This window comes from Gymnoscopelus microlampas, assembly GCF_963454915.1.
Source record: "Gymnoscopelus microlampas genome assembly, chromosome: 13".
Lineage (NCBI taxonomy): Eukaryota > Metazoa > Chordata > Actinopteri > Myctophiformes > Myctophidae > Gymnoscopelus > Gymnoscopelus microlampas.
The window spans coordinates 9,844,992-9,859,858 of NC_139950.1; the positions used below are offsets into that span (position 1 = coordinate 9,844,992).

The 14,867-nt window shown below is 38.9% G+C and overlaps 1 protein-coding gene and 1 long non-coding RNA gene across 4 annotated transcripts; both read left to right on the forward strand.

Annotated features, from left to right (window-relative positions):
* Positions 1–1,813: 1,813 nt before the first annotated feature.
* Positions 1,814–7,199, forward strand: rps24 (ribosomal protein S24; the record flags this gene model as incomplete). 3 transcript variants are annotated; one of them, XM_084077341.1, is made up of 6 exons in its annotated part: positions 1,814–1,872; positions 3,092–3,157; positions 3,485–3,694; positions 4,817–4,930; positions 6,404–6,423; positions 7,108–7,199. In XM_084077341.1, exons 1-5 carry the CDS (start codon positions 1,870–1,872, stop codon positions 6,407–6,409), a joined length of 399 nt encoding a protein of 132 aa, XP_083933467.1. In that variant the 5' UTR covers positions 1,814–1,869. The 3 variants fall into 3 exon arrangements, with proteins under 3 accessions (XP_083933467.1, XP_083933468.1, XP_083933466.1); XM_084077342.1 differs by lacking the exon at positions 6,404–6,423; XM_084077340.1 differs by lacking the exons at positions 6,404–6,423; positions 7,108–7,199 and having other exon boundaries at positions 4,817–4,939.
* Positions 7,200–10,521: 3,322 nt separating this feature from the next.
* On the forward strand, positions 10,522–13,643 carry LOC311058983. Its single transcript, XR_014602110.1, has 3 exons — positions 10,522–10,590; positions 11,694–11,792; positions 11,887–13,643. It is a non-coding gene; the product is annotated as an uncharacterized lncRNA (long non-coding RNA).
* The last annotated feature ends 1,224 nt before the right edge of the window (positions 13,644–14,867 follow it).

The window sequence follows — 14,867 nt, forward strand, 5'->3', positions numbered from 1 at the left end:
TCATATTGCACTAAAGCCCCCGCAAATAACGACCAACAACAACAGGCACATTATGCAAAAATGTTTTTAATTATTTTTTTTAATTTTTCATGCATTATTTTCAGGGGGTGCTGCAGCCCCCTCAGCACCCCTACTTCCCACGGCTATGGGTCCCAGAGATTAGGGGGGGGGAAAAAGGTATCAAATGGGGGTCCGTGGCCTAATACATATCAAACAGGGGCTCCTTGAAAAAGGTTGAGAAACAATGGCTACACCAGTGGTTCTTTTCAGGCTGTGACCCCCCAAAAGAATCATTGATTGATTGATTGAATTGTTTTTATTAGGCAAAAGAATGTAAAACAACACAGTTACATTTATAATACTTTTGTCTAAAAGGTCCAACCAAAAAAGACCTTGCGGACTTGTTTGCGTTGGGGTCCTTGAAATAATTTCATAATTTCATAATTGAACTGGAGACCCCCCACCCTGATAAGCACCTGGAATGTACGAGTGGAGACATTACATTTAGTTTGACTCGGCTCCACAGATAAATAATAATGTGAAAGATCTACAGGCTCACAACGCCTCGCAGCGAGAGGCGTTGTGAGCTTGTAGATTGGCTATTTTCACAATGTTTCCCTCTTTCTTATGTCATTTGACAATTTGGCCAATGTTTGATCAGTTTTTATATTATAGTAGTTGGTTGATTACTTTTGATGCAGTAATGGTGTTTCTTTGGTATTAAAAATGTCTTTAAAGTCATTAAATTGTCACCCCGTGGGAGTCCAGACCCACATGTTGAGAACCATGGGCTACACTCATAGACTGGCTACACTACTGCTATCTCTGTGGTCACACACCATATAATAATGAAGTACACACAAGTGTGGGAAGTAGAAACAGAGCATTACATGCACCACCCCCCGTGTAAACATTGACATTTAATGGTCAAGTGCCTCCTTGGTTGTTATCAGCACTGCTTTTACACACAAACTGAACATTCCACATACTGTTTTCAAGACTGTGTTCTTTTAAGGGTGGAGGAACTTATAATGCTAATGTGCACATTAAATGCTTTAACAACTGTACCTTAATTGCTGTAACAGCTATGCTACATACATTCATAGAATGGGGTATTCACATTTTGTTACTGTATAAATGAATATACCACATGTGTTTAGGTTAGGCCTGTGGTTCTTCTGGGTTCAGAAAGTGGGGTCCAGGACCCTCAGGCTTCCTTTGGGGGTGTGTGGGGGGTTCCATATGAACCTTTTACATGTCTGCAACTTGGACAGTGTACACATTTAGTTCCATTTTGTACACTCAGAGTTGTGGGAGTCCTTGAAATGACAAAGTTTTAGAGCCACTGGCTAGATAATAATGTGTATTCAAAACAAAATGTTACACTGCACATAACCTTTATATGAGTGACATCTAGTGGACAATAGAAGAAATGCGCATTGTTTCTTAATGTGAGAAGTTGAATTTATTCCAATTTATATGCAGTAATATGTCTATCTATCTATTCATCCGAGATCCAACCGTCTTGGTCCGTTATGACTGTTATAATTATAATTACATCGTTTTTATATCTATTATATATTAGCTAAATATAGTTACACAAAAAATAGAGTCATGATGATATTAATAAATGATAAGCTTATATGCTTCGTTGTTCTATTTTTTTTATAAAGTACGACATTTTTATGTACCGGAGTCACGCACGAAATAACATCATTTCGAACCAGTTTCGAACACATTTCTCGGAACTTGGTTCGTAATTTACGTCAGGCACGCCGAACGCGCCACAATATTTCTGTGCAGGCATATCACGGGCCACCCAAAGGTCCTTCCTTCTTTTCCTCTTCCTTGAGCAAGGCCAACGCCAAGATGGTGAGTTTTGGGGTGAAAAATGTTGTCAAAATCCACTGTTTATCAAGATCATCCTTCACCTGAATATCCCAATAAACGTCTCAACTTATTCATCCATATCATTGTTATAGATAAATGCCAATATTAACCCGGGATATATTTACGGTTGGGTTAGTTTTGGGAGATAACCCGGTCGGTGCTTCAAAACGCTATGTTGACTGTAGAGCGAGCGTCTCTCAGTCTGTGTCACAAGCATTTATGTATGAAGAGGCCGAAATGTGCTCAAATGAAGGGTCATTTCGCATTTTAATTCTGCATTAAAGACGTATATAAATATACGGTCGACAAACTTAATAGAAAGCTGAGTGAGTGTACTCGAATTAGCCGCACCGCTGAGTGTTAGCATACATGGCATTAGCCAGCCATGTTGTGTCTTTATGTGTGGAAATGAAGCTATTCTGCTCGTTTGGAGACTGGTTATTGAATGGTTTCGCTTCATTTGAGGCATGTTTCAGTTTCAGTGTATACTGCTGTTAAAAACTGAGGTTACTGTTAGTAAAGATATATTTACCAGTAAGCTACGGAGCTAGCTAACTGTTGTCACCTGGTCAACATATGCAGATGCAGATTGATTGAATACTTTTTAACAGTTTGCTAAAGCACTGAAAGTAGTTGTATACAACAGGATGCTAAAAGGACTAAATCCAAGAAAGCACTATGGCTTGTTTTCCTTTGGAGTCCTGTGATGCAGGTGATGAAGTGATGGGGATACTGGTGACATGTTTGATTGAGGGGTGAAGGATGCTTGGAATGATTTAAGAAGTTGCTTGAAGCAAAGTCAGCACTGAGAATTGGCTTTTGCAGTTTGCATGAAGAAGCAAAACTGTACAGTGGAGTGAGGTTGTATTCAACCACTTAAACCCCACATGGGTGACTGGAGTACTTCAGGGTTCTATACTCGTGTCTTTACTGTTTCTGTTGAGGGGAAAGCTTTCCCTGAAAATGGCAGCTCACAACACCGTTGTGAGCTTGTCGATCTGCTATTTTCTGTGAAAGCCTTCCCCATAATAAAGATGCAGTGGTTGACCACTTCAAACCTGACATTAGTCATTATAGTAAAGCAACATTGTCTGTCACAACGCTGTAGCCATTTTGGCTATTCCTTGTATAACCAAGTCTTTAGAGCTTATGTGATGCTGTCAAGTTACTGATTTTCATTCTTTCACACTTGTTTCCACAGAATGACACAGTGACGGTCAGGACCCGAAAGTTCATGACAAACCGGCTGCTTCAGAGGAAGCAAATGGTAAGTTGTTTCATTGTGGAGCACATTAACACACTTAACTTTTTTTTTTGCTATTCATAATAAGAGTATAGAGCGTAATGGTTAAAATGTATGGGGAAACAGTACATGCATGCACGTGTAAGTGAGAGGGAGGAGATCCAGTGAAAAATGTTTGAGAACCACTAGTCTGCTTTATGCTGTGTTCATCTTAACATCAGACTTGTTCACTGTCTTGCTTAATTTATACTAATTAGAAGAGAACTTTCAAATTGACCAGTTATCGAAAAGTGACACAGTTGTGCGACTGTGGGCATAAAATGCTAAACATGGGGCATGTCTCTCTTGCAGGTCGTCGATGTCCTCCATCCAGGCAAGTCCACAGTCCCCAAGACTGAGATCAGGGAGAAGCTCGCAAAGATGTACAAGACTACTCCTGATGTGGTGTTCGTCTTCGGCTTCAGGACCCAATTCGGCGGTGGCAAGACGACAGGTTTCGCCATGGTCTACGACTCCCTAGACTACGCCAAGAAGAACGAGCCCAAACACAGACTAGCCAGAGTGAGTGAACAAACATTAACCACAACTCATTTGAAAAAGCAGATGTTGGACAACTTAGGAGGGTTTTGAAGATTTTAATGTTGCAGTCTAGTTGAAGTGTCTTAACACCTACGAGCATTGCCATCCTTGAAGGGAAATTTTGAACTTGTATCCCACTTTTGTGATAAACTGATAGAGCTTCAGCATCAGTTAGCACATAACCACATATTGAGTTTTCAGCAGGGGAATGACACAGACGCACAGTGTCGACAAACAAACCTGCACCTATATGACTATATTTTCTGTTGCATGCATCTTGCATGAATAATATTACAGCTAGAAACGGAAGATATTTATATATTTTTTCCCCATACATTTTCCGTTCTTGTTAAAGTTAATCAGAATCCCAATAATGGAGCGACATTTAGCTAGTGCCCATTCAAATGGGAAATCAATTCTTTATTGTAGTGTCATTATTTGAATAATGACCCAGCACAGTCGGATGCCCACCATTTATCAGCATCTTGTTGGTCTTAACCATTATGTCAACATTGTGAGAATATTTGACAGCATCTTCCTCCCCAAAGACTTGGACAGCAAACTTTTCTAGTTTGACATGAACACGTGTTCTTTCAATTATGCATATTAATCACGTTAATGTGCTGTTTTTAATCTACAACAGTTACATTTACCTGAGAAATTGTCCGCAAAAGATGCGTACAAAGCCCATAGTCTCACTTGACTTAATGTGTAATTGCAGGAGACTGATGTTGTAGAATACCATTAGTGTTGCCTGTGCCAACTTGACACCGCACTGCATGTTAAAATAAAATGGGTTCACTTGGGCAAATGAACTTACATAGTGTCTGGTAAGACATGCAGCAGCGATTCCATGTTGTGTGACTAAGAGCATTCCCCATAATGTTGTCTGCCAATGTGGCAGGTCAAATTCACACCTGCCTGTATGGGCACTTGGTGGCATTCCTCTTGCCTGGTTAGAGTAGCTGCATGTCATTGGAAGTCGGTTCTCGATAGGTCACAGGTGAAGTGTTTGCCCACGCAGATGACTTTCACCCAGAGATAATTTGACGTGAATGGACTGAGTCATCGGGTCGATTGATAAAATGTCTTCTTGACTTTCAGCATGGTCTCTATGAGAAGAAAAAGACCTCCAGGAAACAGCGCAAGGAGCGTAAGAACAGAATGAAGAAAGTACGAGGCACCAAGAAGGCCTCAGTCGGCGCTGCTGGCAAAAAGGTAACGTGACTTTCCTTAATTATGTCTCCCTCATGGCGAGGGAACCTTCATTATTTTCTTCACCTCTGAGGCCATGTTCTGTTGAATATTCATTCACTTGAGTTTGAGCTTCAATATTCATTGCTCAGTTCTTCATTAGCCTGCTAGTTTTGCTTCTGGTGTTTTAATTTCCTTTGTCATCTTTTCCTCTATTCAAATGTTCTTCTGGAACTGTAGAAGGTAAATCTTGTTGTTTCATTAGTAGACTAACTGCTGTGTGCAGATATAATACAGGATCAGGGCTGAGCAGAATGTCGATTTTTTCTCTTCAATGGAAATTTTCCCACGAAGCTTTGTTTTCTTAAAGGGGAAATCCACCCATTTTCAATATTTAACTATGTCATTAATATAGCATAAAGGAGTTGTGTGGAAATAAGAAAAAAGTTCCCCCCTTTCTGTGTTGCCTTGAACTGGAGGATTGATTGTGGGTTTAACATTGCAAATTACAACATGATGAGTCATCACGTTGTAATTTGCAATGTTAAACTCACAATCAATCCTCCAGTTCAAGGCAAAAAGAAAAGGGGGGAACTTTTTTCTTATTTCCACACAACTCCTTTATGCTATATTAATGACATAGTTAAATATTGAAAATGGGTGGATTTCCCCTTTAATACATTTTTTTTCGGGGTCTTTCAAACAATTGGTGCCACATATACAGTATGTTACTAATGTGCAAATAACTATTATATTGAACAGCAATTGCACACTGTTAAGAACACAAAGCAAACAAACGTTATTGCTGTCATGTTCAAATTTAAAAATAGGAAAAATGTCAGCTACTTAATTGTGACATTGTGTGCTTATAGATATGCTGTTTTTGTTGTAGTGGGTAGAATTAATATAATGGGGTGTAATTGGTTAACTGTATGTGATAATAATAATAAATAAATAAAACGAGTAGGCTAAAAAGTGGTGATAAATCGAAACATTCAAAGCGTCCGAGCTCCTAAACAGCCAATGATTCGGCTCAGCCCTAGACAGGAGTGATAGTCCTAGCTAACTTCTAATATCACATCCCCGCCTACCCATTTGACAAGTAAAGCGAGTGGTTTTCCTTGGTGGATGTAGGGTCCACAGCAAGGGAATTGGTTCATAACACTTTAATTGTGTTTAAGACTGAGCGCTAATGGTGTCTTAACTCCTTCTGGAAACATAATAATAGTACTGCAAGTATACTTTTAATTGAACTAGAAAGGATCTCTGAAAGACGAACCCTAGCTGGGCTGGCTAGTCGGGTACATTTCATCAGGCTGTTAAATTCAATGTTCTGTGGCATTTCTTTATTTAATGTTGTTTCAAGTCTGTCCACGGGGAGCCAATTCAGAGATCTCTTCTAGTGTCATAATTTCCAAGTACCTAATTTAAACATAATTTTCTTCCATCCATCTTTTTTTTGCTTTTGGTTTTGCTTCCCATGGATTTCTTTTGCAGAAATGATGTGTCAGTTTCAGGTATAGAAGCAGAACAAAGCATGGTGTGCTATTGTGTTGCACATCAACTGTTGTTAGACCCACAGCTGTGCATGTGTCACCCTTCTCATACCCCTAGTTTTATGTCATCTTACCCCTTTTTATGTCAACTCCTTTTGTATTAACATTGCCCTGTACCCTAAATCCCTCCCTTTAGGCCTACTGTTGGAGCCCTCTGTTAATACTGGCCCTCTTTGTCTTATCTCGTTGAAACGTTGACTACTTTCTGGATGCAATTAAAACATAGGTGCAAGTTAATCTGCCCTTGAATGACTTGATGAACTTAACACTTGCTAGAAGCAGAACTGAAGTTGTGAAGCATGTCATTCACTGGTTTTATGTGTGTGCCGTGTGATACAACTGAACTGAATGTCTGCTAACAAGTGAATTCTCAAAGTGATCTATGAAGTGATTTATAAATCCTGTTTGTCACTGAGAATTATCATTGGACAATCTTGCCCCAAGTCATTCATTTTAATGTTAAGTTGCAAAGTCTCAAGCAAATGGTGTTAGTCATAGCTTATATTAGTTTCCCATACAGTTTGAGACTTTTCTTACCTCGAACTCTACGTATATCAACCCCTTTAGTCCGTAGTGTTGAGTTTATTGTAGAGGTTGTTATCCTGTTGCCATTGTCCTAACTTTGTTCTTTCTGTCTTCCTACAGTAAGCCTGGATTCAGGGAGGATCTTCATGTTCAAGATGTTCTTGTATATTGTCATCGAATAAAAAAGTTTGGAAAAAAATTGGAAAAAAGAACTTGGGTCTCTTTATTACATTGAATGTCAAATTCCAATATAAAAATGTCATGCAAATATGCTTATTTTATTGAACTATGTAATATAAGGTTCTATAAAATGTATAACAGTCTTTGAATATGGTTTTGGACCATTTTGTGAAAGTTGATTTGTACAAAAAGATTTGGATTTTGTAGTAGTTAAGCATTCCATTTGATTCTATATCACCAACCTCCAATAGCTGGTTTTGATGACCTCAACATGAAAACAAATCTGTATTGTTGTGGAAAAGTGCAGCTCCTGAAGCCTCATTTATACTTAGTTGGGTGACTGTGTTGTATGCTGAAAATAGACTATGAGAATATTAAAGCCCACCCATGAGCTTGTAGATCTGCTAATTTCGGAATGAGACACAGATGTGCAATGAAGTATACATTCAGCATAAAGGATTGGTCTGACTATCCTTCATGGATAGTTTGCTGCTTCCATGACTGACACTGATTTATTTAAACAAGGCTATTTATGGGTAGTTCTTTCACTATAAAAGGACGATTCATTTGTGGAAGGAAAGGTGACTAAAACAAACTACTGGCATGTTAAAGGACAGCATCACCCATAATGCTGATATTGTAGATTAGATATTGGATGAACTTTACTGTGGGTTCATATGGGTATTTGGAAACGAGTTTAAAAAGGTTCTATTTGTACAGCCGTTTTCTTATTCTACCCTGCATATTTGAGAAATGGGGATAGCCAATGACCTTGAAGGCACAGATACAGATTCATACTTCCAAACTACTGTTAGTTGATCCTTTTTTTTCTATTTGGCCAAAAAGGAAAAACCTTTTCAGGCCAGGCATTTGCAGCTGTTATTACTTGTAACCTTACTGTGTATTTTTCTGTAGATTAATTTGAGGTATTCAGTTCACCATGATTATCATTTAACAGTGGTAAACTGTTCAAGAGCCATAGTATTCATATAGTATTTCTGAAATCACAGAAATAGAATGTTCTTGGCAAAGAGAAATGTTTACAAGACCTGGGAAAAGATATAAATAAAGATGTTTGTATAATATATAAATATACAGTATTCTGTTTAATTGTATATGAATTAAACATGTACGTTATAAAACATCCATTTAACCCCATAGACCTGCTATTGTGATTATTCTACATTGTGACTGTAGTACTCGAAGTGACCACATGAGGGCCCCATCTATCTATGTATCAGCCTGGCTGTGTTGACATGACTGGTATTCATTCTGGTTGTAAGAAAAGCCTGGTGACTGGTGGTGGTTAGGTTAAGTTGTAGGGCAAGGAAAGGTACGTTTGTATAGCACGTTTCAGGCTCAGAAATCCCATTTGATCCTTTGTTTGTTTCTCCTGTTGTGGCATTGTCACCAAGTAAAATATGTTGTTAAACACCTTATGAATCATTGATTATATTTTGCGTACGTATGCTGTAAATAATTGAAATGTATTTATGCTGTAAATGGGTAGACTTAAAGGGCAAGACCACTTTGGTAGAGGTTTGGGTTGTGCAGTTACCTTGCCATGATGTAACTCCAAAGGTGGGCAAGAAATCTAAAATAATTGCTCCATTGTTTAGAAATTGATAATTCAAAATAATTATGCTCCTCATTGACTTACATTGTACACTGAAACAGCTCTCAAAGTCACTCTTTTAGCACATAAACAAACGCAAACAAAGTGATTCAGACAATATAGAACATCACCAAACCAGTACTGTTTGTGTTTTTAATAAAAATGTTAACTTCCTGTTGATTTTACTATTTTTATTAAAAAAACCCGGACTGGATCCGTGGATCTGGATCCGGATCTTCAAATAGTAAAATCAACAGGAACTTAAGATTTTTATTTAAAAAAAGAACAGTACTGGGTTTGGTGATGTTGTATATTGTCTGAATCAACTTGATTTGCGTTTGTTTATGTGCTAAAAAAGTGGCTTGAGAGCTGTTTCAGTGTACAATGTAAGTCAATGAGGAGCATATTTTGAATTATCAATGTCTAATCAATGGAGCAATTATTTTAGATTTCTTGCCCACCTTTGGATCATGGCAAGGTAACTGCACAACCCAAACCTCTACCAAAGTGGTCTAGCCCTTTAACTAAGTTAGTCTGCCTCTTGACACTTGCTCTTTGCATATATATATATATATATATATATATATATATATATATATATATATATATATATATATATATATATATATATATATATATATATATATATATATATATAGAATTATTATAATTGTAGTTATATATATATATATACATGGTTAACATTGAGCAGAAACAGGAGCACATCTAGCATAAGACTGAATAATACATGTGTGTTTGTAGGAGGAATTTCATAGGTTTCTTATCTTTGCCAATAATTAACGTCATCGTCACACTTCCGGGTGGTAGTTTTCCATATAGCGGAACCCTTTCTGCTCGAGGAAGATTTAGCTCCGTTCCGTAAACAACTATAGGACATCCGGTTCTGGAGCTAGCAAATATAAGGTTTCCGGTTGCCTTCAAAGTAAGACCGTCGCATTTAATGTTTTTGAAAGACATACATTTATTTTAAAAATACATTTATGTATGATGTATGTCTTTTTAAATTATATATATACTAGAGCACACAACAAGTGCCAGTTTTCTTTTTAAAAGACACACTTTGTTGGCATCGTCAGCCGGCGCCTGTCCAGTGTCCAGTGTCCACTGTTGTCTGAAAACGGCACTTTTCTGACCTCACTGAACGGTCCGCCACACTGTTTTTTTTACAACTTTTGGGCTTATCTGAGGGTGTGGCGTTGTAGGGGAGGTGTCCACGCATGCGTGCGTATGTCAGAAGTGTTGGCATCGTCAGCCGGCGCCTGTCCAGTGTCCACTGTTGTCTGAAAATGGCACTTTTCTGACCTCTGACCTCACTGGACGATCCGCCACACTTTTTTCTACACCTCTCCGGCTTATCTGAGAGTGTGGCGTTGTAGGGAAGTGTCCCCGCACACGCACGTATGACAGAAGTGTTGGCCAGTGTGTCCAAGTGTGCCAGTGTGTCCAGTGTCCAATTTGTATAGGCTATGCACTCCTTGCACTCCTTTGAACAGCATTTAGGCCTATCCATTTAGATAAATGATTAATGTTTTAAAAACCGTTTTTGTTACACAGAAACATAATATGTGTTGTATAGCTTCGTTTAAATGCTTAATTTATAGTTTTAATGTGCAAATGAACCGTTTTTCAATGGCTCCTTTTTGCTCTAGAGGTCACTCTTATTCTGAAGAGATCGTCCACCGGAAGTCTTGTTAAGCTATTGTTGCTCACGGAACACACTCAGCCGAAGCTCCGACTGAAGAAAGATCGTCATGTGTGTCTCATTTCTTTTATTCCTGTTTTAACAGGTTGGTACAACACTAAAGTGTCATAGACTGCATACAGTTGTTGTTGTTGATGTTATTATTTTCATTTGAGATCGATTTTTGTTAAGTTATATGTCCATTTGAGTGTTTTTTTTGACCAAGACAAAACTGTTGTGCTCCTGTATTGGTGGATCTGTACAGTTAGTTTGTGATTAGGCAGACTTAGTTTTTGGGCTCCAGATCATTCTATTGTTGTCTTTAGATTAGTTTAGAAGTGTTAAGAATGATGTTTGGTTAACAGTGTTATTGAATTATTATTTTTTTGTATATTTTAATGCACTTTAAGCCATGCGCGTAGCATGGACTCTAATGTTGACCCAGTGGCGTATGGTGAATTCTCCCTCTGTCATACTTTGACTATTCGGTAAAAGCCGATCTACAATGTGATGCGTTGTGAGCTTGTAGATCTGCTATTTTGGAAAAAGCTTCATAGTCTTTTGAAAGTGTGAGTGCAGGGGGCGGCAGTGGCTCAGGGGTAGAGTGGCCGGTAGGGCGGCCAGATGGCAACTGCAAGGTTCAATCCCGGGCTTCCCCAGAATTAGTGTCCCCCCACACCCACACAAACAGTAAACTATCGGAAATAGCTAATCTACAAGCTCACTAGAGCCAGGGGGGAGCACCCCACACACATCACTCCCGCCCCCTATACCCTTCCATCCCCTTACCCATGTACCCTTACTACCATCAGCTATGTAAGCAGATGTGTAACTGATGACAATTAGGAGAATGATAACAGGTGCTCCCGATCTGATCAACGGAGGCGAGTCTGCACCCACACACAACACAAAGACAGACATACCAAGTCAAACTGAATTTGTACTTTTTATAACTACTATATTTTGGCTTTAAAGCGAGCCCACATTGTTTCTTTAGGAACTACTTTCTAGTTATAGCTATGTTAATCATATTGAAATGTATTATTGTAATGAAAAGAAAATAATATTGTGAACGTTTATTGATGAGAAAAAGAAAAACAAGATAAAGAGAAAAGTAATCTCTTTTCTGCTGAGGAAGGCTGACTGGAGCAAGACGTCATCACTTGTTTTAATTATTTTATTCCTCTTCTAACGGGCCTTACCATGCAGGGCTTTCCAGCTGCTAAAACGTAGAGCTGTCCATTAACACTTGTGACTGCGGGAGGAGAAGAGAGTCTGTGGAGGATATTTCTTTGCACAAAGTTTTGAGTGAGTATGAGTACTACAGTATGTGAGAATTGATCAAAAATACATTTGTTGTAAAGTTTGTCGAAAGTTCATTATAGTGTGGGTTTCCTTTTAGATATAGTGTGCTTCGGGACATTGCTGCACCAACTGTGACAATGGGAGTTCCCATTTGGCCATAGCAGATCTTGGCCAAATGGGCAACTTCTCTAAGCTGTCAGAACGGCGGACTGAAAGCAACTACACTTACCGTGCCCTAATCCTGGTGTTTTATACACCGCCCGTTGATCAGGAGAATCCTGTGTCATACCTGAAAGTATTGCTGCTACCTGGGACCGTTGAGCGCGATAAAGTGATAAACCAAAGAAGGAAGACAATCGGACAAGAGATTTACATTGAAAGGCCTCCATGTAAATGAATCCCAAATCAAGAATATACCCTCTCTACTTCCCCTCAACACGATTCCATCACAATTGAACCAAAGAAGACAACATTTGATGTTGATGAATCCTCCTATCACAATTTCATGCCAACATTTTTTGTGACTTTAAAGGGAAAGTTTCAGGATGTGAGGCTGATTCTAAGAGAAAGTATCAGCTCTGACTCTGAGTCTGCATGGGAATGTTGTGTAGACTTTTCAGCTCTTGATATAAGAAAACACCATGTTCAGAGCACACCGACTCTTACAGCGAAAGACATACTGTTGCCTGTGAGGAGCAGATTAATTGACAGCGTTTCACTTCCCGTACTCGACAAACTCCTAGACAAACTTCTAGAGGAGAAGGTGTTAAACGATGAAGAGAAGGAGACAGCTAATGGGATACAGGTGAAACTTGACAAGGCACGTTTTGTCATCGACACAGTGAGACACAAAGGACCTGCTGCAAGTTCAAGCTTGATATCAGGTCTGTGTGAGTTGGACCCATTCCTCTCTGAACATCTTGGGTTGAAACCCACTACACAGCTAAATGGTTCAGAACATCCAGATGGGGCAAACAAGCAGTGGTGTCAATTGGGTATGGCAAAGTATTGCAGATGCCATACCTTGGCTCCCCCCCCCCCAAAAAAAAAGAAAATCATGAATAGTAACCTAATGCAGGTGTAAGACCTAGTGCCTCTGAGACCTTAGTGTCAACCCCTGCTAAACATTTTAGCCATATTTTACCATTTTGAAAAACATTATAGTTCAACTAGCCGATCTACATCGACAAGTTGTGAGCTTGTAGATCGGCTATTTTAAAATGTTTTTCAAAATGGTAAAAAATGGCAAAAAAAGTTGAGAGAGAAAGGGGGTAAGGCGACAAATGGGGCCCAAATATATCCAACCCTCAATGATGCATGAGGTTTTGTGAACAAGCCTGACCTAATACAGAAGTGAATACAGAAGAACCTATGGAAAGACATACTCTATTACATTTTAGCTCAAACCATCCCAGTCACCTGAAACACAACATTCCAACAGGACAGTTCTTACGTCTAAGACGGAACTGTTCCTCATTAGAAACGTTTAATGACCAAGTCCCTGTCATGAGGAATCGTTTTTTTACATAGAGGACCCTAATGCAAAGTTAAGAGTGACTTATGAAAGCCGCAAGGCCGATGTTTTCATTTCTTAAGTTTGTTTCTGTATAAACATGTGTGAATATTTGTAAATAATGGATGTATATATGTTGAGTCTGGGCAAATCGACAAGCTCACACTAGAGACAATCATTGAGTGACACTCCCATTGGGAGTGTGATTGTCTCACACCTGTGAACCAGATGGAGTGTTTGTATATTAAGAGCACATAGTGATCAGTATTGTAAGACACTATTGAGAAAGGTCCAGACGGACCGAAACGTTTGTCATTAAAAAAAGTGAGTTGCCACAGCAAGATACAGTGTGCGGGGACTTCTTGTTTGATTCAGATTATCTACTATCCAACGCACCTGAAATAAGTAACAGTGGATGTGCGATTATTCTCTCTACATACATAGAGGACCCAAAAAATATCCTGGATCAATCTGTGAATCGAGCTCAACAGACTCCAAGGAAGGATTTGTTAAAGTGTAAAAAAGATGTGAAACCTCCAAGATTGTGTTTTGTGTCAGACTTCAATTACCTTTCTAAACAGATAAAACAAATAATATTAAAACATTGGCCGATTTTAAAGATGGAACCTATGCTCAACAACATAACAACTAATTCTCCTCTCTTTGCACACAGAAGGGCCCCAACTCTCAGAGACAAATTGGTTAACTCATCTTCTAGTCCTGACTGTTCCACCTGGCTGTCCCTCAAGGGCAACTATAGATGTGCACAATGCCACAACACTACAAATTGTAAATTCTTGTCACATCCTTTGACAGTTAAAAAGTATAAACAAAAGAGTTTCATCAACTGTAACTCCACCAGTGTGGTTTACATGTTAACCTGTCCTTGAGGTAATCGCTTATATTGGCCAAACAAAAAGATGCCTGAAATTGAGGATTTCTGAACACAAAACCGCTATACGCACAGGCAATATTGAATATGCCATGGCTAAACACTACCTTGAGGCAAAACATGGTTCACCCTCATCTTTGCACTTTGTAGGGATTGAACAAGTGGTTACTACCCCTAGAGGGGGCAACCTCCCCAAATTGCTATCCCAGAGAGAAATGTTTTGGATTTATCAACGCAACACCATGCAACCAAATGGCCTAAATGATGATTTCTCCTAAAAAAACTTTTTATAGACAAACTATGTGTATTATAATCTGAATAACATTTTTTTTCTTTTATGTCCAAAGTCTCCCTGAAGTATGAATCCCTGTTGTGGCCTTTCTGTGATATTTGGATAATCTCATTATAGTGTGATGTCTTAAAAAAAGAAATGTAATTGATATCTGTGATTCCTTCATGATATGTGATATTTGTACTGATATTGCTGTGATCTGCTGATCTGACTGTGACACTGATACTGTGTAATTGATTGTTCAAGCAAGTACCTCCCCCCTACACAGGTGGGGATGATTTGTGTATGTTTAAAAGAGGTGGATGCACCCCCAGTATCACTCTTTTAATCTGCTCTGAGGAAGGCTACGGCCGACACGTGTTAGCGTTCTCGCAATAAAAT